Source organism: Pygocentrus nattereri, chromosome 17 (assembly GCF_015220715.1).
Source record: "Pygocentrus nattereri isolate fPygNat1 chromosome 17, fPygNat1.pri, whole genome shotgun sequence".
Taxonomy (NCBI): domain Eukaryota; kingdom Metazoa; phylum Chordata; class Actinopteri; order Characiformes; family Serrasalmidae; genus Pygocentrus; species Pygocentrus nattereri.
Genome location: NC_051227.1, coordinates 8,536,364 through 8,560,799, shown reverse-complemented (window position 1 = coordinate 8,560,799; position 24,436 = coordinate 8,536,364). Strand labels below are relative to the sequence as shown.

General features: G+C 40.6%; 1 protein-coding gene across 1 annotated transcript in view; it reads left to right on the top strand.

Annotated features, from left to right (window-relative positions):
* Positions 1–4,818, top strand: part of igsf11 (immunoglobulin superfamily member 11) — a 156,611-nt gene extending 151,793 nt beyond the window's left edge. The window contains exons 5-7 of the mRNA XM_037546351.1: positions 1,385–1,507; positions 3,199–3,346; positions 3,569–4,818. Of these exons, the coding sequence (XP_037402248.1) occupies positions 1,385–1,507; positions 3,199–3,346; positions 3,569–4,070 (773 nt within the window). The 3' untranslated portion in view covers positions 4,071–4,818. The remainder of the gene's footprint in view (positions 1–1,384; positions 1,508–3,198; positions 3,347–3,568) is intronic.
* The last annotated feature ends 19,618 nt before the right edge of the window (positions 4,819–24,436 follow it).

The window sequence follows — 24,436 nt, the reverse complement described above, 5'->3', positions numbered from 1 at the left end:
TTTATTATACACATATACTCTAGTGCTCATTTTGTCAGATGTATACTTTTGTTTATATTATAGAGAGTAATAGCTTTAAATAATAAACTATGGAGAAAATATTAAGAGCCATACATTTTGTGACCCCACAATATTTGTGTGTTTTCAGTATTTCGGATATTTTGTGGAAGAGAAGTCATTTGTATTTTTGAAAGACATTCTGGGTCTTAATTGCATTTTATTGTTTTCTTCTGGACTTTAATTTTGTTAAAAATAAACTTATATGTTATTATAATTGTGAATATTAAATGTGTTAGAACTTCATTAGGAATGTTAATGTTATTACAGCTCAAGTGTAAATTCAAAATGAGTTTTATTGATACATAATTCTTTATGTTCATTTTAGAAATTATTATTGGCAATAATTATATGAGAATCTTAATTTCTAGATATCATTTTTATTTATGTTTTAGTTTATTCAGATTACTGTTTATAATAATGTATTATTTCTATTAATTCAGTTATTTTGATTAATGTTTAGAAATGATTTCTGAATTATATTGCTATAACTCAATTCTGATTATTAATTTGATTAAATCTTGCTATGAATCATGTTAGGAGTTCATTTTGGATATTAATTTATTTAGAAATTTGTTTAGTAAAATTGTCATTAGAACGTCATTCTTTTTATTAATTTTATTAGAAATGAATTCTAAACATGTTGTTATTATAACTCAATTTTGAGTATGCATTTTATAAAAAACTTACTTTAATTCTGTTTGAAATGAATTCTGGATATTAAATTCATTAGAATTAATACAAATTTAATTAGAATGAATTAATTTTGTTTTTTTATTAAAAATGTATTCAAAATGATATTGTTAATAACTAAATTCTGATTGTTTATCTAATTAAAATATTATATTAATTCTGTTAGAAATGAATTCTGGATATTAATTTAATTAGAAGTAATTAAATTAGTATTTTATTAAAATTTTATTAAAAATTATATAGTTATAACTAAATTATGATTATTTATTTTATTAAAACTTTATATTAATTCTGTTAGAAATCATTTCTGGATTTTAATTTCATTAGAACTTCATTCTGGATATTAATTTGATCATTTGAACTTATTTTAGTTCATTTATAGTTTTCGGAGTCATTTTTCAAATCATTGATATCTATTAATTTTAGTTGTATTATTAATAGCAGTCTTGGAATGTATGCTACAATTATTTTATACATGCAGCTGCAACAGGATTAGCATCACATAGTTGATAACTCAGTAATCTGTAATTTATTAAGCTGTGAGAGTTTGAACGAAGCTGTAAACAGAAGAACTTCACTGTGGTTTATAAATAAGCTCAGACACTGACCTGCGTGGTGGTTGTTTGGTTTTCAGATCAGATGCAGGGGACGGTGACGTTACGGAACATCAGCACCACCACTTCCGGTCTGTACCAGTGCACGGCCTCCAACGCCATCGGCAAGAGCACCTGCCTGCTCAACCTGCAAGTGGTGACGCGTGAGTTCCACCTGGTCATCAGCCATCAGGCTCAATCAGAGCCCGGCGGTGCTCACATACACCTTCAGATTTATGTCTTACGCACGTTTACATCGCCCTGTCTACACGTCTAGTGAAGCTCATGCCTACAGACCTGTGAAGAAGTTTGAGCACCCTTGGTCACATGACGTTTTGTTGACTTTCTAAGTATAAATAAATGAACACGTTCACTACAGTGAACACACCTCTGCGCACTATTACTGTAATGCACACTTTACTGAAACAAACATGAAACTGTGCAAAAGTTCTATTTTATTTATGCCAAACTCAGTAAATAAATAGAACCTGTGTTCAGGGGTGTTCAAACTTTTGCATATGCCTGCATGTCTTTAGGGAAATTTATTTCCCAAAAAAAATAAAATGAATGTAAATATTTTTTTATGCCACTACCAACAAATAATTTACAAAATTGAAAGATTAACATTTAAGAGGATGAAAATTAAGAAAAAGAAACAAAAAATAGTCCATTAAGGGAAAATATGTAAAAAGGTTTGAAATAACCCAAAACAAAAAAAATGTAAAACTAAATAAATAAATAAAGTATTGAATGTTAAATGTAAAAATAAAAATAATGAAGTTAAAAATGATAAATTATAATTATATTTGAAATAAATATTTTTTAAAAAGGGAAATACAAATTGATTTAAAAATGAGGGCCGGACACGGTGGCGTGGTGCGGTGTCACTTCACAGCAAGAAGGGCCTGGGTTCGGTTCCCCGGCCGGGCAACCAGGGTCCTCTCTGTGTGGAGTCTGCATGTTCGCCCCGCGTCTGCGTGGGTTTCCCCAGTCCAAAGACATGCAGTCAGGCCAACTGGACTCGGTAAATTGCCCCAAGGTGTGAATGTGTATGTCTGCCCTGCGATGGACTGCCGACCTGTCCAGTGTGTATCCTGCCTTCCACCCAATGACAGCTGGGATAGGCTCCAGCACCCCCCGTGACCCAGAAGGATATGTGGTTTAGATGGTGTGTGTGTGTGTGTGTGTGTGTGTGTGTGTGTGTGTGTGTGTGTGTGTGTGCACATTCTTCTGAACGTGTTTTGTTGTGGTTTTGGTGTTTTCATTATTATAATAAAATGTAAAATAATACACCATGAGTAGTATCATGAGCTAATCTCAGCTTCTTTCTTTAATACTGACTTGAATTCCCTCATGTTACTTTAAGGGTCCTGTAGACTCCGGACCACCTGTCTGCACTTTACTCAAATGCGCACCCCAAAAACAACAATTCTCACTCCTACATCACTGTAGTCTTTCAGACCCCAGACCATGAGAAAATAAAGCCAACATGACGGTTAAAAGAAAGTTGAAATGGCAGATCATTTGTTGTGTCCAGCAGGGGTCCAGCAGGGTCCAGCTGTATTCTTTAGGAACAATAAAATTTGAAATACAATAAAACAGTGGCAGTATAGAGAAAAGCCATGGGGTCATTTCAGGGGCCAGTTTGATTTCTGATGTGTGTAATTACGAGCTGGAAACCTGACCTTAGGCATTTCCCCACATGGGGGCGCCATTGGCAGTCCAATAGCTTTGAATGCTTTATAAGATCAGTGCATTGCATTAGTGACACTATGTCTTTCGCTCGCTCTCTCTCTCTCTCTCTGTCTCTCTCTCTCTCTTTCTCTCTCTCTCTCTATCTCTCTCTGATCTGCAGCTCAGCCTCAGAGTGTGGGCCTCATTGCCGGAACCATCGCCACTGCTGTTCTTGCCGTGGTGATCTGCTCACTGCTGGTGGTGGTTAGTCTCTTCTACTGGAGGAATAAGAACAGATACGAAGAGGACGAAATCCCCAATGAGATCAGGTGAGGGGCTGAATGGTCACTCAGAGTGGATGCATTGATTTGTTGCCAAGCTTTGTTACATATAACGTGCAGCCGCTGGCTTTTTTGAGGTCAACACTCGTCCACCTGTAACGGTCACCAATAGAAAAGAGAATTCCTGGAGATGCTATTAAGCTTTTTTTATTGATCATGTGTTTTCTTGGGTGGAACCTCAGAGGGAATCTCTGTCTGTTCATTCCTCAGAGAGGACGACCTTCCTCCTAAGCGGTCTTCTTCAGTGAAGGCCTTCCACGCAGACGCCTCGTCCTCGGAGAACGACACGCTGACCTCCACCAACACCTACAACAGTCGCTACTGGCACAACCCCAAGCCCAACTACGACACCAACTCCTACACGCGCTACAACGGCGACACGCGCCAGACCTTTACAGCTGGTGGGGGCGGGCACAGCAGCGCCGGCACCATCCCCTCCCGCGGCCCCGCCTACGCCAACGGCAGCCACACCTTGCCGCCACCCAAAACTCTGGTGGTCACCACCAATTCCGCGCCGTCCCCACCCGCCATGACCCGCAGCAACGGCTCCCTCAGCCTGAGGCCGCCGCCGACCGTCGCCACGGCGCCAGGGACGTCCCATGGCCCACACACACACACGCATTCGTACGCCGTGAGCCAGGCCACGCTGGAGCGTATGGGTGCTGTGCCCGTCATGGTGCCCGCCCAGAGCCGGGCCGGATCACTCGTCTAACGTAAACGAACAGATTTACGTTGTTTTTTATGAGAGTTCACCCAATGCCAACCGTCTGGTCCACCTTTGGGCAGCACCTTGTGTACTTGTCCTGATTTCGCTGTGTGTCTTTCTACGTCGGCGGATTAGCAATAAAACGCGGCCAGCTCTGGGGCCGGTGGGATGCGCCGCCCTCTCTCAAAGCGGCGACGGACAGTGGAGGCCATTTGGAGAACGCTTGGACTGTTTGCTTCTCTTCTGAAAGTGCATGAGTATCTGACCGGTGCGTGCACCGCATATTTTTCATTTTCCACCACTATTTGTCCGAGTAAAATGAGTCCAAAAGGAAAAATCTTTCCAAAAAGCCGTTGGTCAAGCCTACCGTACGTGTCTCGACGGAATGGTTCAGTGAGAAATCAAATTGGCGCGATTTTCCTCCTGCACCAAATGTAGTCGATCAGCCAAGATATGTTTGGTCCAAATGTTGCATCTTAAGTTTGGTGCTGGAAGTCAATAGTCACCCAAATCCTCAAAACTTGTCTCAACCCACTCAAACTGCATCCAGCTCTTCAGGTCACGTTACATACTTAAGAATTATAAAGTGATTTGATGTGAAACGTTCCACTCTTGAGGAACTTAGAGAACGAGCTGTTCACAGTGGTGGTGATAGGAACCAGACATCCCCCTCTAAAAGCTCCCTCACAGAAAGTTCCTACAGGAAATGGTTATGAATTCACGGCCTTTGTTTGATGATATTTTCATTTATGTTTACGGCATTTGGCTGACGCTCTTATCCAGAGCGACTTTCAATTTGATCATTTTTTACACAGGTAGGCCAAGGCGGTGTTAGGAGTCTTGCCCAAGGACTCTTATTGGTATAGTGTAGGGTGTTTTGGCCAGGTGGGGATTGAACCCCAGTCTACAGCGTAGAAGGCAGAGGCGTTAACCACTACACTAACCAACCACAATTTTCGAGAAGTATTTGCCTAAAATTGTTTTTAATCTATTGGTGGAGGGATACAGAACGTTGTGAGGCCAAGTAGTCCCCAAAGAGGTTCACTGGTGGTTTTGGATAGTCGTAGACGCGGTGACCTCTCGTTCATATCACCACCACTGTCCATTTACAGTGGCCTGCTTTTAATTCAGTGTTTTTGTGATGTCAGTAATAACATTGTGTTTACTTACATCCACCTATCCAGCCTACGGCAGTTTAGCCCCACCCACTCAGGCTAAGTTTAGGAGCCCTGGACTGCTTTTCAAAAAGGCCCGGCCAATCAGAACAGAGCTCATTTAAATATTTTAGTCTTAAAGGCACAGTAGCAAAGACTTGGTTAAAGAGCAATAAAGGGAGGTTAAAAATGAACAGACTTCTTCTGTTAGCAACATTAGCCTAGCATCTCCATTCAAACTAAAGGAGCAAAATTTGGACGTCACACCTGTCCTGGCTGATCAACTACAACTGAGGTGAGCGGAAAATTGTGTGCATTAGACGTTTTGCCGAACCATCCCCTTAATATAACCCTAGCAGTTTGGCCAAAAGTTTGGGGACACCTTTGAAAATAGAACCTTCTCGCTGCTACTTTACAACGCCGTCAGAAAAGGCCCCTGCCGAAAGGTTAACAGCTATGTGCTAATCCTTCAGGTATATCAACACTCTTCTAAGTGACTTCCTTGGTATGAAGCAGGTTCTGATTTAAGATAATGATTATTTTTTACTTTTCCAAACTAATGTCAAAGGCACACATTGGAACCTTTTGGGCCTGAAAGGTGGTTGAAAGATTTGAGTCCTGACATCATAAAAAGGAGCTACAGTGTGCGGCCTTTTGAAAGAGTATTTGCTCGTGATATTGTTTTCCTCCGAATAAGCCTGATTCGGTTTGTATGTTGAGTTCTTGCAAATGGCAAACTCAAAATGATCAACGTCAAACCCTGTTTGATGAGCTAGGCGTCCCCAGACTTTTGACAGGCCGTGTAGAAAGTTACTAATGGTGAACAACGACGCTAAATTAGACCGCCTAAAGTCTCAGTTTTGCTTGGTAACCTCGTCGACTGCTTCTTTATCGTTTGCACTGGATCATTTTCCTTGTATTATTTTTTTTAATCTTGTTTTATTTGCAATGAAAACGAGTCTTATTCAGTTCTGTCTTAAAGACTTCATCCCTAATCCAGTATTACTGATAACATAGCCATAGCCTACCTCTAAAAGCGACTTCAAACGAAATAGCATATGCATAGATCTTTTTCTGTAACTATTCTTTCTTTTCTTCTTGACGTGAGAATGAGAATATGAGAAATTTTAAGCTTAAAACATAACCCAAACCAAGGACTAATAAGAAAATATCACTTATGATTATACAGAACTCAATGCCATTAGGTGCTGAAGTCAAACAGAGGCATATTGACCCATAAGACAAGATTATACTAAAAGATGTTTGGAAATATTAACATTTACTCTTTATTTTAATTATTTGTGTTGCTTGAATCTTTTTTACTGTAAATATTGTAAGTACTTGTAGTATAGGATTGAAATTAAAAGAATCTTTTGCCCAGTATCTGGAGTTTTTGTCATTTTTTTTTGCATAAACAGCTCAAAATCTCGCTCTCCTTCCTCCAAAAGGCTTTATTTTAAATCCTGAATCATCTATTATGTTTCATAAACCCATATTGTGAAAAAAACACACATTTTATTATATTATTTGCACAAATAAAAGCATTTAATGCACTATGTAAACATTGTTCAAGTTTCAAAAAATACCAGACATCATGGTTGTGAGGTCACAACTACAAACATATTTACACATCGTCACTGTCGCAGCTCCGATATCCTCATTTTTCAGGGGAAGGGAAAAACCTTCTTAAGTTTGAATGGAAGTTAATGGAAGAATTCTTTTTCCAGGTAATTTTGGAGCACTTCTATTTGTTCGTTCGTTGTGAAATTTGAACCTAAAGTAATGGTCAGCTGGAAATCAAATTCTGTAAAATGAAATTAAAAAAACAGTTCAGCCCCACCCATTTTTATTGACATGATAAGTTGTTTTTGCAGATATTAGAGTGGAAGAAACGATTAAACGTTGCACTGTTCATGGCTGTCAGTCAGCAAACTGATCATTCAGGATTCCAAAGGAACCACATAAGTAGTGGCTGAAGCCTTTTTCCCTCCACTTCCTTGAGGATTTCCATCAGTTTGTTCATGTTTCAGTCCAGACAACTTATGGAATGAGTCATATCTTATATGACCCAAAGTATGTGGACACCTACATGAGCTTATTGAATGCCCCATTCCAAAATCATGAACATTAATATGTAGTTGCCCCATTTTACAGCTGTAACAGCGTCCACTCTTCGTAGTTTTTGAGTGTATCTGTGGGACTCTGGGTCAAAAAAAGGATTTGTGAGGTCAGAAACTGATGTTGGATAAGAGGGCCTGGTTCACAATCAGTGGTGCAATTGAATCCCAAATGGTTTGCCCAGTTTCCTGTTTCGTTTCAGGCCATTTTCTGGTTTGAGTGATGTTTTGAATTGCTTAGCTTGACACACTTTCCTTTACAGTTCATTGGTTACTTACCTTACTTATCTTCATCTGTGGTCTTGCTTGACATAGTGTAGCTGTATAGTGTAAAGTTCGTAGTGGCTCATGTCCACTCTCTAAATCTGACATGACTATGATATTTCTTCTTTTTTTTTGTAATTCTTTATTTTTCCAGTGTAAACTTCCAAGCATTGACATTCACAACATACAATTTTCCTTTTGTTATCACTTCTGATATCACAATTATGGCAGTTTTTATACCTTTAACAGAAAAAAACATTTACAAAACAAGGGACTATTTACATAGAGTGTGCCTTCATATAATGCAATCAAAATGAAATAAAACAAATAAATATGAGAGGAGTAATATATATGTATATTTTCATATAAATTGTCCGTTTTGACCATAGTTTTGCAAATTTTGTCTTCTGCAGCTTAATAGCAAAGGTCATTTTTTCCATTACATATATTTCATTGACTATGTTTATCCACTCTTCCATTACTGGGGGATCAGGTATACGCCGTCTCCTTGTTAGGGCTTTTTTACTTGCAATCAAGAGGATATTCCAGAGGTATCTATTTGATCCTATTTCTTGAGGACTGATCTCTCCAAAAATAAAATGTCAAATCTAATGTTAACTTCTAAGTCCAATATTTTTTGTAATGTATCGAGCAAATCTGACCAAAAAGCCCTTAATTTCAGGCATCCCCAAAATATATGCCAGTGTCCAGCTTCCTGACCACACAGTCGCCAGCATTCCCGGTTCTCTCCAGGTCTCTGTATAGGTGTAATAAAATAACAAGTTATACACTTCCACCCGAATTCTCTCCAGTTATGTGCACTAGTACTTTTCCATTGCTGTTCACATATTTTATGCCATCTATCCTCTGAAATATATTGACTACTTTCTTTTTCCCATTTTTGTTTGATGTATTCTGTTGAATTCCCTGTTTTTTTCCATTAATCCCTTACACATTTTAGATATCATTCCCTTCAGAGGCTGAGATTGATATGCTTCAATAAATAGTTTTGATATGTCATCTTCAAATGAATTATTTTTAATTGTTTTATCGAAATAGTGCCGAATCTCTAGATAATGATAAAAATCTTGAATTTTCAAGGGAATATTTTTCCTTTACACTTTGAAAATCTTGTCAATTATTTTTTTCACTCACATTGCAGTACGCATTAATCCCTTTGGAATTAGATTTTAAATCTTGGACCAGATTTTAAATCTTTTATCTAGTTTATTGGGTATGAGATCAGTATCCTAAGCATTCCATGGGATTACTCTCATTGATTCCTTTAAATGATGTTTTTTTGTTATTTTTGCCCAAGTAATCAAGGTTGTTTTGATATAAGGGTTTTTTAAAATCGTCAATTAGATTTTTGCTTAATTCTTGATCTCCCAGGAACCCCTGTATTGGAGGATAATTTAACCCTCCATGGTCTTTCCATCTTGCAGTATATTCAGGATTACATGAATAGATTAGATGCCTTGTCTGTGCTGCAAAGTAATATTTTTCCAAATTTGGTAATGCCATTCCTCCTCTCTGTTTTGGGAGCTGCAACGTTCAAAACCGAATTTGTGGTTTTCGGCCTTGCCGAATGTATCTAGAAATAATTTTATCCCATTCTTTAAAAGTATTTGTAGGGATTCTGACGGGTAGTGTTTGGAAGAGATACAGAAAGCGTGGAACTACGTTCATTTTAACAGATTCTACCCTTGAATTGAAGTTAAGAAAGGGAATCACGTCCCATCTTCGAATGTCCAAAATTTATCTCTAACAATTGAGAAGTCTTTAGGTAAGGTAATTCCTAAATATTTTAATGAATCGTTGTCCCACTTAATATTATATTGTTGCTTTACGTATAATGGAGGAATATAATTAAAGGTCAATACTTGAGTCTTGAAATTTTTGTATATGTATTTATTACTTCCATTAATTCGACAATGGAATTAGATGGGTCACTCAAAAATAACAACACATCATCTGCATAAAGTGCTAGTTTGTGTTCTTCACCCTTCATAGTGATTCCTTTTATTGAACGATGTTGGCGAATCCACTGGGCTAGAGGTTCTATATATAATGAAAAGAGAGATGCTGACAAGGGACAACCTTGTCTTGTACCTCGTTTGAGGACAATTGTTTTAGATAGGCTACCGTTTGTCTTGAAACCCTAATCTACTCAAAACATTATATAAAAATTTCCAGTCCACAGAATCGAAAGCTTTTTCGGCATCTAAACTGAATTATGTTGCTGTATATGGTTCATAATGTGCAGAGTGCGTCTTATGTTATCGTGCGTCTGCCTGTTTCGTATAAATCCCGTTTGATCCTGGTCTATAATCTGAGGTAAAGTCTTTGCTCTTATACTTGCATACAGTTTATAGTCCACATCAAGGATCGAAATGGGTCGGTATGATTCACAGTCAAGTGCATCTTTCCCTTCTTTTGGAATTACTGTGATTATTGCTTCCTTCCATGAAGGAGGCATTTTTCTTTGCTTCAGTACAGAGTTGCATGCTGCAAGTAAGCATGGCGACAATTCGGCATGAAAAACTTCATACCTTCATTTGGAAAACCGGGGGGATTTGTTTGACTTGAGACGAGTGATGGATGCGTCTAATTCTTCTTTTGTGATTGTGGCCTTTAAGTCACTATTCTGTTCATCGGTTAAAGTGGGTAAGTCCCGTGATTTAAGAAATCTCTCCATCTTATCCTCATCCTCAAAACACTGTTGTGAACGTAGTTTTTCATAATATTTTTTAAAGGCGGTTTGTATTTCCTCACATTTAAAGAGCACCGTTTTAGTTTGTGGGTCTCTTATCTTGTATATAGTATTTTCTGCCTGTTGCTTTTTCATTTGTTTTGCTAACAATTTTGTTGATTTTACACCTGCTTCATAATATTTCTGTTTTGTAAACCCTATCTTTTTTTCTATTTTCCCCGGTGTACATTAGATTTATTTTGTTCCTAATTTTAAGAATTTCTGTCAACAAATTTGGGTCTTGTGTTTTTTTAGGTTTCATTTCCAGCTCCTTTAATTTAGTATTCAGATCGATCAATTTTGCTTGCCTTAACTTTTTCTTAAAGGAACAATAATTAATAATTTTACCCCTAAGTACAGCTTTTAGAGTGTCCCATACTGTCTCAGGTCCCACTGCTCCATTATCATTTACTTCCAAAAACATTTTAATTTCTTGTTTTATTTGTTCAATAAATTGAAACTGGTGCATGGTCAGAGAGGTCTATGGTTCCTATTTCACATTTTAACATTTTATGTTGTTTTTTGTAGGGAGCAGGCAGGATGGAGTGGGTAGAGCCGGGTGTCAGGGCTGATGTGTGACAGAAGGATAGCAGCAAGAGTGAAAGGGAAGGTTTACAAGACAGTAGTGCGTCCTGCTATGATGTATGGTTTGGAGACTGTGGCTCTGTCTAAAAGACAAGAGGCTGAGCTGGAGGTGGCGGAGATGAAGATGCTGAGATTTTCGTTGGGAGTGACCAGGCTGGACAAGATTAGAAATGAGCAAATCAGAGGGACAGTGAAGGTGGAGCAGTTTGGAGATAAAGCCAGAGAGGCCAGGTTGAGATGGTTTGGACATGTGTTGAGGAGGAATAGTGGATATATTGGGCAAAGAATGTTGGAGATGGAGCTGCCGGGTAGAAGGAGAAGAGGTAGACCTCAGAGAAGGTTTATGGATGTAGTGAAGGTGGACATGGAGATGGTTGGTGTAAAAGTAGAGGAGGCAGTGGATAGGGCAAGATGGAGGCAGATGATCCGCTGTGGCGACCCCTAAAGGGAGCAGCCGAAAGAAGAAGAAGAAGAAGAAGAAGTTGTTATTTTTTGTAAGTAAAGAAATAATCAATTCTGGAGTGTGTTGAATGGGGAAATGAGTAATGAGTGTAATCACGTCCTGTTGGGTAGAAATCCCTCCACAAGTCTATTATTCCTAATTCCTCCATTATAAGTCCAATTCTTTTTTGTATTGAGGTTGATTTTTTAGGTGACGTATGGGACACGTCCATTTTTGGATTAAGATGAATATTAAAGTCGCCTCCACATATTAATACTCCTGTAGCCTCTGCCATTAAATTAAACATTTTCTGATCAAATGTAATGTTGCTACCTGGGGGATGTTATTTCCATCCCATGTTATTTCCATCCCATGTTATTTCCATCCCATCTACACTTCCTGAAATTAAAATAAACCTGCCCTCCTTATCTTTGGTCATTGGAAGTAACTCAAAAGCTACTTGTTGTGATATTAATATTGCTACACCTCCCAGTTTTGTATGAGGAGATAAATATTTTGGAGAAACCCAATCCTTTTAACTTTTCGTGTTCCGTGTCATTTAAATGAGTTTCTTGAAGAAAAACGACAGATGCCTCTTTCTTCATTTTGGTCTTCTCTTTACAGGGTTTAATAGACCATTTACGTTAAATGAAATTATCTTGAGTTCCTGACATGTCATTATGTTCTTGTATTAATATCACATTCATTCTCTCGCTATAGAAAATGGTTAAACTATTAGGGACCCTCCTACATAACTTAAACAACCAAACAACATAAACAATTATGAACATTGAGAAACTAAACGTAACAGTGACTTCCAAGGTTGAGGTTCGTTTAATTTGAACCTTTTGAGAGTCTGATGTTAGGAGACCCTCGTAAGGGAGAAAACCCCTCCGCTTTTGGGAGGAGGCCCTTAATAAGTACAGTGTCGTGTTACTTTCCGCTTAGAATAAAAAAAAAAAGGGAAAAGGGGATAACGTATCTCGACATTTTAAAGAAATTCATTTGTAAAAAACAGAAGACCTTTTTTAAATAATATGCATGTGTTTAGAAAGCAGCAGTTCACTTTGTTACAGTCACTCGCGCTCAGGAGATCTCCGTCTAAAACTATGCAGTCTTTCTTTATACGGAGGGATCGAGTGTTCCTTTGGTTGCCTGCTCCGTTTACCTTTCTTTCCGCGGCTGTGTTTCTCAGTCTCCTGCCACACAAACAGCTTTTCAATCACCTCAAGGAGGGTTGGAGATGTGTGCACCACCTTCACTGTGAGTCCCCGCTTGACCATGTCTCTTGTAGCTTCTGTAGCAGTTTGATATACCTTCACCCCGTCCTCGTAGAAACCTCGCAGCTTTGCTGGAAAAGGTGTTTGAAACCTGATTTTCTTACTAGTCATGATCTACGAAGAATCTGCTATTGTAGAAGAAGATTTCTTTCTTTTGCCAAGTTCGCCGGAGCACGTCTTCTTTCGTGCGGGCACTCTGGAACTTTGCCACAATAGAGCGGGGTTTCGATTCACCTTGAGCGGGCTTTGTGCCCTCTTGATTCGGAGCTCTGTATCTTCAGGGTAGTCCAACTGGTTCTTCAAGAGGGTTTCCAAGAAATCCACCATGAGCTTCCCTCTGCGTCTTCTGGAATACCGTAGATTCGGATGTTTTCCCTGCGCGAGCATCCCTCTTGGACGAGCAGTCCAGCTTCAAGTGCAGTTTCCAAAGTGATCGTTCTTTGCTCAGTTTCTTCAATTCGTCCCTCTACTTCTTCCAGTCTTTTGTTGGTCTTGCTCAATTCTCGTTTAATATCTGCAAGCTGTTGTCTATTGTCACGTCTGAACTCTTTAATTTCGCTCAGAATGCATTCGAGACTAGCGCTGGGCTGATCGGCGCCATCTTCCTCGGGTTCTGAGGAGCTGCTTTAATTTGGTTTCATCTCTGCTTCCATATTCACGGCTGGAATTCTTGTTCTTCTGCTTCTAGTGACAACCCCTTCTTTCATAGTCCAAAATATTCTATTTTTCTGTGGATACTCCGAGTTTTCAGGGTTGTTTCTTCAGAATGTCGAGGAGCGATAAAGATAGACGACCATTCTCAATGTCATGGTAGACCGGAAGCCTCATGGCTATGATATTGCATTTCACAATAATAGCACTTACAGTTGTCTAGGGCAGATTTAGCAGGGCAGAAATTTCACAAACTGATGAATTGGTGAAGGTGGCATCCTATGGCAGTGCCACATTTAAAGTCACTGAGTTTTTCACCCTACTGTCAGTGTTTGTCTATGGAGACTGCATGGCACATCTGAAGAGTTTAATAGCTTTCTGTGAAGGAGTTTTTAAAGGCTTTACATCGAAATGACATTTTCTGATGTCTCAGATGAGAGAATTTTTGGTCTAAAATGTATTTTAATCAATTTATTTTAAATCGATTTATGGTGGAATGATACAAGAAAGGCAAATTAGTCCCATGTAAAACCTCAAAAGGTATGTGCGAGTTCACTGGTGGATTTGGATAGTAAATAAACTGGCTTTAATTGTATAGTAGACATCATAATGTCTGGTTCCTATCACCACCACTGTAAAGAAATCTTAGTTGGTTAGTGTCTCTACAAATGAACCATTTCACGTAAATCCAGTCTGAATGGCTTGGTTTACATCTCGCCCAGGAATCCTGAAATTCCCCTTTAAACATGTTTTTAGTACATAAAGCCACACAAGTCAACTACAGGGAAAAAAGTGCAAGAAAACATAGAAAAAGGCCCTTTATAGTCTTTCTACAATGCTGTGAAAAAGGCAAAGAGAAAAAAGTACACGAGTGTGGGCACGAGACGTGACCCAGAGGGCCATCAGCTCTGCTGACTTCTGACCCTGCAAAATTTTCTCACTTATCCAAGCAAACTGCCTGGAGAGCGCAATTGATTGAGCTTCAGAATTCAGTTTTTATGGGTCAGGGTGCAAATCTCAGCGCAAACGTCAGAAATCAGCGATGGACGTGATCTTTGAGATGCTTCTCATTGAAACTGCTTTCCTGTAAAGAGCAGAAGGGCCTTCATTACATCCTGTGGCATTGAACTGACAGGTTCGGGACTTGTAATGGATCTTAAGACTGAAGAACATACATGCAAACTCACCAAACTGAATCGCCGTTTTGAATGCGGAATATTGCATTCCCGTCAATCGGGAAAAAATCATTTTTTATTTTAGGGAAAGGGGTTTTCTCTCCCCCTCTTTCCCCTCAAACACAGCAGCAGTTCACAGCCAACTCTCACAGAGCTGGTATTTCAGTTTTACATGTCAACATAAGAGAAGGTAATGCCACCGAATGTAAAATGAGAGCCATACTTCATTATTCATATTCAAATTTCTCTCTTCGATGGCTTTTGAATTGCAGGTCAATATACACAGATCAGGCATAACATCATGACCACGTCCTTGTTTCTACACATTTTGTCAAGTTTCGACAGAAATCTTACTACGTTTAATTTCTATTTGACTGATGTGATGTTTTACCATCTTAGCTGTAAACATGTCTCAGTATCCTAATAATATCCAAGTACAGGCGAAAAATAGAAATGAAAAAGCACTGACTTTGCTCTGCGTTAAGCTTCAGCTCAGCTGTAGCTGCTTTTCTCACATCTCTGGCAGGAAACTTCTCCACAGAAACAGAAAAATGTCTTGTAAAATGTCTCTTAACGTTCGACTTTTTTTGAGGCTGAAGTCGCTCCTCATTCGCCAGCTTCTTGTTTGAAATTTTCCCATTCCACCTTAAATGGTGCCTGAGGTGCCAGAATGCAACTGCTGTGCCATTTAAGGTGGGACTCCAGCAGCACTGCTGTGTCTGGTCCACTCATACCAGCACAACACACAGTAAAACACCACCACCACGTCGGTGTGACTGCAGTGCTGAGAATGATCCACCACCCAAATAGTACCTGCTCTGTGAGGGTCCATGCGGGTCCTGACCACTGAAGAACAGGGTAACAGAGTATCAGAGAAACAGATGGACTACAGTCTGTAACTGTAGAACTACAAAGAGCAGCTATACAGTAAGTGGAGCTGATAAAATGGACAATGAGTGTAGAAACGAGGTCAAGGTCTGACCGGTGTATGTAAACCACAAAAGTATGTTTCATGAATAAAATGCAGTGGTTGTGCAATAATTTCCAGGTGGTTGCTAGGGTGTTACTGTGATACCCTAGGTGGTTGATAAGAGTGTTTCTTGAGTGTTACATATCAGTGTGTTGTATCAGGTGGTTGCTAAAGTGTTGCTAGGTGGCTGCTATGATATCCCAAGTGGTTGCTAGGATGTAGCTAGGCAATTACTGTGGTGTCCCACATAGATTAGCTAGACTGTTTGTAGTGTAATTCCACCATTCATTCCCATGGCAAAAAAGTTCATTAACAATCATTGTATGAAAACTGTATGTCCAATCAAAAAGCTGTGTACACGCTTATCATTCCAGTTCAGACCGAACATTCTGGAGTTGGTTTGGTGTTAATATCTCTAAAACAAAAGCAAATATAAATCTGGCAGAAATACAAGTAAAATATACTGTCAGGTAGCAATAATATTGCAGTCATTGTTGTCATTAGCAATCAAGACAGTCAGCTTCCATTGAGTTGGCATCTGAAATTGAATTAGTACATGTTTATTTTTGTCAATTGTGACTAGTATAAAAGCCAGACAACAGTCTATATTGCAAGGGACAATCTTCGGGGTCCAAGCACTGTGCTCCATTATGGAGCCAGTAAAGCAAAAACGATGTGGCCTTTATTTAAAATAGGTGAAGAGTCTTAAAAGGAAATTTCCTTCACACTGATCTTTTAATCTTGTAACAGATTTCTTATAAATAAATAAAACATACCTAGAAAAGAGCAACATTTGGACGACTTGTCTTTGCATAGTTGTCGAACACTGTGAATGCAATGAATTTAGTCTCAGAGTGTATTTATATGTAAAAATATCTCCTAGGAGTAATAGGGGATTAGTTTCTGAACTTTTTCACTGCTCAAGAGTCTGCCTGAAAAAAAACAGCAAATAGCATTCTTTGCTGATATTCATTCTTTTTGTACTTTTCTAAATTACCACACCACTAATTCTGTACACGGTCTAGAAGACACTGTAAGTCCCTTGAACACTTCGGTGTCCAGAACCTGTAAGCTAAGCTTATGGTGTTTTGGCAGAGAGGCTGAAAATTGGCTGTTCAGAAAAACATTATTCCCTTTGCCAGTCGGAGCTGGAAAGAATTGTTTTATTTCTTGCTGTCAAACAGTTGAGTCCAACTTCAAGGACAGCACCTCATCAACAATGCCAGTCAAAACAAACTGACGAATGTGAAGGCCTCCAGTTTATAGTCTAAAGCTGAACTATAGGTGAGCAATTCTAGACTGTATCTCCCACTGAACAGTTTAGCAGTCCAGTTTGGTCAGCACTCAGGTTCTTGGCCAAAAAAAACCCAGCCAAGAGCAGCTCTGTGGTAAGAAACTGACCACTGATGAAGAGCTAGAGGATGGTTAATGCAAACTGTCAATCATCAAATGGCTGTCAGTCTCTAGCTTTCACCATGGGCCATAAATGAAGAGCTATTTTGTCAAGTTTCAACATATATCTTACCACCTTGGGCGCCACAGCATTTCATTTCTAGTTTATTGATGTGATGTTTTACCATCTTAGCTGTAAATATGTGTCAGTATCTGCTAATTTCCTAGTGTAGGATAAAAATAGAAATGAAAAAGCACTGACTTTGCTCTGCGTTAAGCTTCAGCTCAGCTGTAGCTGCTCTTCTCACATCTCTGGCAGGAAGCTTCTCCACAGAAACAGAAAAATTCCTTGTACAATGTCTTAACATTCGTTATGCGAGGCTGAAGTCGCTCCTCATTCGCCAGCTTCTTGCTTGAATTTTCCCATTCCACCTCAAATGGTGCCCGAAATAGGACCATCCTATTGAAATTAAAGAATAGTTTATTGGTTATAGGTCCAGGTCTGCATGAGATAGTGTCTGGGTCTGGACTCTATTAGTGACTGGCCTTTTAGTGACCTCTGTTCTAGACCTTCAGAGAAGACCTGGAAGGTCCTGAAGGTTCCTCTCTGAAGTCAACTGTGTAGCTGTTCTATTGTCGATGTTCATGTTGATCATTTTCCATGTATGGACACTGCAGGAGAACATTTTTCCTGCTCTCGTGGGAATGGGATGCATGGAAGCTTTTATTTGATTTATATGCCGTTGTCTTGCTCTCCAAGCTGCTTTGCAGGAAGATTCAATAATGCCGCGAGCCGTATGCGCTCACTCATGCAGGATACGTTCATTTCTCTCCACAAAGCCGAAGTGTCAGGGTATATCAGGCAAAAGAGGAAATAAAATGAAAGGGAGAGGGAGTCCTGCTCGTCGCCACCTGCAGGAAAAAAAGGGACACTCACTAGACCGGAATAGTGCTCAGACGGTCACAGTGCGCATCAAATGCGCACCATTCATCCTGCGGTGAATCGGCAGTGACAGCGCAGGGACAAAGGCAGGAGCAGTACGTGAAGCTCAGGAGCCGCTGGAGACGCCGGGACGAGGTGGAAAGTCGCGTTCGGACACGACGTAATGGTGATGATGGACCTTCCTATGGTGAATAAACGCACACGGTTGCTGAGCATGTTCTCCTGAATGAGGAATGTTCTCCATGAGGAACATTTAACCACACAGTTAGAGACTCAAGCTCATCTGTTGATGCACAGATTGCATTAGACAACCTCTAGTCCGGCATCAGTGGTCAGTTTCTGACCACAGAGCCGCTCTTAGCTGCGTATTTTTAGGTGGAGGTCCGCTCTCTACCTAGCATTGACGCCACTGTGTCTGATACACTCACACCAGCGCGATGCACTAGCACATCAGTGCTGTGCTGAGAATGAATCACCACCTAAATATTATCTGGACAGAAACTGACCGTTGATGAATGATAAATATGAAGTTTCATATTTCGTATTCGTATTTGTATATACTGAAATATGGCAGTTTTATTCATGCCAACTTTATAGCAAAAGCAAAATCATAATCATCATAACTTTGTTATAATAAACAGCATTTTAGTGGCAATGCCATTATTATTATTATTGTTGTTGCTGTTGTTGTTGTTGATGATTTTGTTATTAGTACTTGTAACATAGTTGTTTGTTGTTTTTGTTAATAGTTATAGTTGTTGTTGTTGTTGTTGTTTATCACTCTCACTCTGAAGCTCTGAAGCTCTGAAGCTCTGAGTGAAGCTCCTCCACCTGCCTGACTCAAAGTGCCAAAACCCATTTTTCCTAAGCATCCTGGCTGAAATGTGATGCTGCAGAGTAAATGAAAGGCTGCAGGCCGACTGGAACAGGCCTGGCATAAAGATGAGCGCGAGCAGGAGGACGGAGCGCGGGCGGGCGGCACTGCCACGCGGCTCGTGATCCCCCGAGACCGCCGCTAATTAGTGCCACAGTGTGACTGGGAGAGCGCCGCTCATCTGGGATGCTAATAAGCTCTGAGCCAGCAGCGCTTTCTGTCTGCAGCTGACACGGCAGGAGAGTTTCACCTCTCACTGCCCCGACAGGCACTACACGCCCCCCCCACCCCCAGCCACACACATACACACACACACACACACACATTACCCCCCCCATACACTCACCAATACACACACACACACACACACACACATTACCCCCCCCCCACACACACACTACCCCCACACACCCACCAATACACACACACACACACACCAATACACACACTCATACCCACACTGCCCCCACACACTCACCAATACACACACACACACGCATTACCCCCCCCACACACACACTACCCCCACACACTCACCAATACACACACACACACACCAATACACACACTCATACCCACACTACCCCCACACACTCACCAATACACACACACACACACACACACCAATACACACACTCATACCCACACCACCCCCACACACTCACCAATACACACACACACACGCATGACCCCCCCCCCACACACACACACGCTACCCCCACACACCAATACACACACTCATACACATACTACCGCCCACACACTCACCAATACACAGACACACACCACCCACCCCGCACACCAATACACACACTCAAACACACACTACCCCCCCACACACTCACCAATACACACACAAAGACACACACACACACACTACCCCCATACACACTGACACACACACAGACACACACCACCCACCGCGCACAGCAATGCACACACTCATACACACACTACCCCCACACACTCACCAATACACACACACAGACACACACTACCCACCCCACACACCAATCCACACACTAATACACACACTACCCCCCTCCACACACTCACCAATACAGAATCAGAATCAGAAGAAGTTTTATTGCCATTGTCAATGAACAGGATTCACAGACTAGGAATTTGCTTCGGCATGAAGGTGCAACATAAAAACAAGTAGTACTAGACATGCAAAATTAAGTCCACATAAATAAATACTCTAAGCAAATATAAAATATAGATAGAATGAATAAAAATAAAAATACAAAAGGCATGTACAACAGTACTATATACAACAGTGCAGGTGGAGTAGTGCAATTCAAGTAAAGTGACCAAGGCAGGGTTATAAAGAGGTAAGTGACGTGATTATATATTGTTCTTGAGTCCAATGGCAGAGGGGAAGAAACTGTTCCTGTGGCGGGAGGTTCTGGTCCGAATGGACCGAAGCCTCCTGCCCGAGGGGAGTGGATCAAATAGTCCGTGTGCGGGGTGAGAAGGGTCTGCTATAATACGATCCGCTCTCCCCACAGTCCTGGAGATGTACAGGTCTTGGAGAGATGGGAGGCTGCAGCCTATCACCTTCTCAGCGGAGCGCACAATGCGCTGCAGCCTTTGTCTGTGGCCCCAGTATACCACACTGTGATGGAGGAGCTGAGGATGGACTCGATGAAGGCCGTGTAGAACTGTACCATCAGCTGGGCTGGCAGTTTGGCTTTCCTCAGCTGCCGCAGAAAGTACATCATCTGCTGAGCCTTCTTGATGAGGGAGCTGATGTTCAGCTCCCACTTGAGGTCCTGGGTGATGGTGGTGCCAAGGAACCGGTAACAGTCCACAGTGGTGATGGGGGTGTCGGTAAGGATAAGGGGGGGCAGGGGGCTTGTGGCTTTCCTGAGGTCCACAGTCATCTCCACTGTCTTCTGGGCATTGAGCACCAAGTTGCTGTTGCTGCACCAGGTCACCAGCCGGTCCACCTCCTTCCTGTAGGCAGACTCATCACCGTCACACACAAATACACACACACACTACCCCCATACACACCAGTACACACACGCAGACACACATACACACAACCCCCCCACAAGCAATTATACACACACACCAATACACACACTGCCCCCCCTCCACACACACAATCTCTCTACCCCCTCCACACACAGACACACCAATACACACATACTCCTACACACACAAACGCACACACATTTCCATGTACAGTCATAATGAATTTTTCCTTTATTTTCTTCTTTGTGGGCCTCAGAATTACACAGGCTATTCATTTCTGTGTCTTTAAGACTGATATATATGCAAATGAGCTCTGTTCTGATTGGTTCTCTATATTAGACTTAATTCTACAAGAAATCCAGGGTGAACCACTGCTTAGAACTTTGGTGTGAAGTTGGGCGGGGCTAAACTGCTGTAGGCTGAATAGACGGATATATGTAAATGAGCTGGTCTCCATGGAATCAGAGAAACACTGAATTCAACACGTTGTCAGTTCCTGTTGATCCCCCACCAGGTTCAATCTTCATTTTTCAGATACGAACTCTGAACTTTAACATAGTAGAATTTTTATATGGATTTGCATAGAATTTCTATTCTATGCAAGGAATTTCATAATTGATATTTTATTAAATTTTCATGTAATTTTAATTCCGTTGGAACTTAATTACAGATATGAATGTCATTGTAATTCATTCTAATATGCATTTCTTTTGAATTTCATCATTGATGATGAATGATTCATTTATTTGACATACATTTTATTGGAATTTCACTCAAGATGTAAGTTGTGTTTGTATATCAATCTGGACTGGAACTTTATTAGAACTTCATTCTGGATATTATTTTTGTAATAACTTCATGCTGAGTTTTTTAGAACTTTACTTTAGGTATTAATGTCATATGAACTCTTATAAATTACTATTGCTATTATAAAAAAAAATTCACAACTTTCATTAGAACTTTTTTCTGTGTTAATCCTGTTGGGACATTATTTTCTATATTAATCCTATTCACTCTTCATTGTGGATATTAAATAATGAATCCTAATTTTTGAACAGTAGTTTATAGGATGTGTGTGATATTTATTAATATGTTTATGCTGTGAAATGAACAGATTGGCCTTTTTTCAGCCTCATTTTTTCCCATTTGATTCCATTGTCACCAAAATTCCTGCCTCCACCCGTTCCATATGGTGCTCTCTGTGCAAGCTAGAGTTTATTAGCTGTGACGGCATCAGCCCGAGGGTCACCATTAACGGCCGCTGTCCGAAACTGGACGTCCAGCTCCGGCAGCTTGCTGCAGCCGCGGGGCACGTCCTGTCAGTGGAGCGCGTAATGGGCGCTTTTGCTGGCCCGGCCATATGCCTGCCACTTTATCACCGTAATCAACATGGCAGAAATGCACTTGGCCTGTTTTGTGGCTGTTAGGTGCTGATAAATTCGCCCTGCCTCTGGCGGTGGGTTGTGGAGTCCAACCGGCTGGCTCGGCCCGAGGCAGCCAGTAATGAGGCTACACCTTCATGACTCCACTGCAGAACTTACAGCTTACAGTACGCCAGGACCAGTCAAAAGTTTGGGCACACTAACTCGTAGAAGAGGGCTTTTACTTCATTCCGACAGTTTTGGACATTTAGGATTAGCACAACGTTTAGCACTATGGAATAACCAGCGGGGAGCCTTCTAGGCCTTCAGGGAAATTTTATTTCATTTTATTTAATGTAGTCATGCTTGCTGTATTTAAACTAATTTTGTTATTAAGTTTTGGCCAAAAACAAAAGGTTCAAATCCCCAAAAAAATGATGCAATCAGGATCGTTTTCATTGTGGTAGCTAGGTAACTTCAGCCAGGCGTAACGGTGGGGAGCGCTGAGGCAGACGCACGTGGTGAGATAAGCAACTTTTATTATGCGCAAATCCAGGGTCATTGTAAAAACGGTCCGGGGTCATATAGCCGATGCGAAGAGCAGGAAGGACAGACGTGACAAAAATAAACACAGAACTCCAAACAGCATAAACATAAAACAACCAGCACAATCAAGCAGAACAAAGACCAACACAGACCAGGGCAAACACAGGGCTTATATAACAGAGGCAAGACGGGAAACAGGGGTGGGGTCAGGCAACAAGGGGGCTGGACTGAACCAAAACAAACACATGGAAGATCAAAAATAAACAAAAAGTATATGGAGGTGTGGGAGGAGCCAATCATGACACCAGGCAAGCTCTCCCATTGGTCAGGACTTCAGGAGCTGAACAAAAAAGCTTAATGCGTGAGATTAGCCATGGCCATGAACAAAATTCGAAAATTGATTTCCTATGGACTAATTTAGTTAGAATTTAATTTTCACCATTTATTTTTAATTAATTAAGAATTGAAATGTTCACATTTCAGTTTGAAGCTTTGCCAAAGTTCTGAATGAAATCTATTCATATTCACAATCCTGCACTATTTCTTGATCACTTGGTCAATTGAAGCAAATATCACACTTTGTCTTGGTCAATTGAAGAAAGTTCACAAAATTGACGACTCTGGGGTGAATTTTATCTACTGGTCACAGGCTTTTGACTCACAAATGAGTCCATGCCAGCAAAAGAGAGTCATACTATACTAAATATTAAGAAATTCTGAAATTTGCATTTAACTTTCAAAGATTCTATGTTTTACTTAAATTTTATGCTGAGCAAATTTGTAATGAAAGTCTCTCTATTAAATTAGAAAGGAATGCAACGTTTAAGACGTTTCACTAGTGACTTTCAGACCCTGCTGTATATTTCAAAATATTTTTTAAGCTGTACACTTTTGTTTTGGAAATAATTTCATACTAATGCAACAAGTTTGCAAATTCAGTTTGCAAAAGCTTCGTAGTTAATGTCATTAACATTACAACAAGCCATTATGCAAACCTTTGACCGGCACTGGACGTCTCCCAGGCTCAAGGTCCTGGGTTCCTCTGGTGAAGGATTCCTGCTCCAGAGGAATGCTGCTGGATGCTATACTGTAACTGAGGCTGCGGATGTTGTTAGGGTCCGCGGACTGGGATGCGCCCCAGATTTTTTTTTTGTTTTGTTTTGTTTTTTTGTACTCACAACAGTGTGTCTAATTTTAAGCGTGGTGCAGCTGAGCCTGTCAACTCTCACAGTCGCTGGCTGGAATAAACACAGCTGCTAAGCTCCGAGATGGAAATGGAGGTGGGGAGGGGGGCTGAGAGCTTCCCTGGTAAACGGTCAGACCAGGTGTCATTTTGAAATAAGTGTTTTTCACTGCACGTCTGCACAGAGGGTTTGAAAAGATGACCAGGTTGGATGGTGCATGCTAATTTATCTGTGAAAAAAAAAGTTTTACAAATATAAATGTGCACAGTCTTTCCCCTTAGCCCAACTGTTGCTGACCAACCAAGACATCTTTGGTGTTTGAAAAGTGGTGCAACTGTCTAAGCATTATCAGGAGGTCACGAGTTCAATCCCCAGCAATGCCCTATGGTGTTCCAAGTGGTTGCTAGAGTATTGCTAGGCGGTTGCAACGGTATCCCATGGTATGGTAATATGACAGATAACCTATTCATCAGATACACTGTAAACAAACCACAAACAATAGGTTCCCACTTTAACTGGATGTAAGTGCATAGAATGAATTTAACCTTGCTGGTGCACCCTTAGATATTGTAGCCAATCTGTTGATGCACAGTGTGTATTAGCCGTTCTCTAGCTCTTCATCAATGACCACAGAGAAACTCTGAGCAAATCTGTGGGCAGAATCTGGCCACATACAGTGTACCTGCAAGGTAGGTGGAG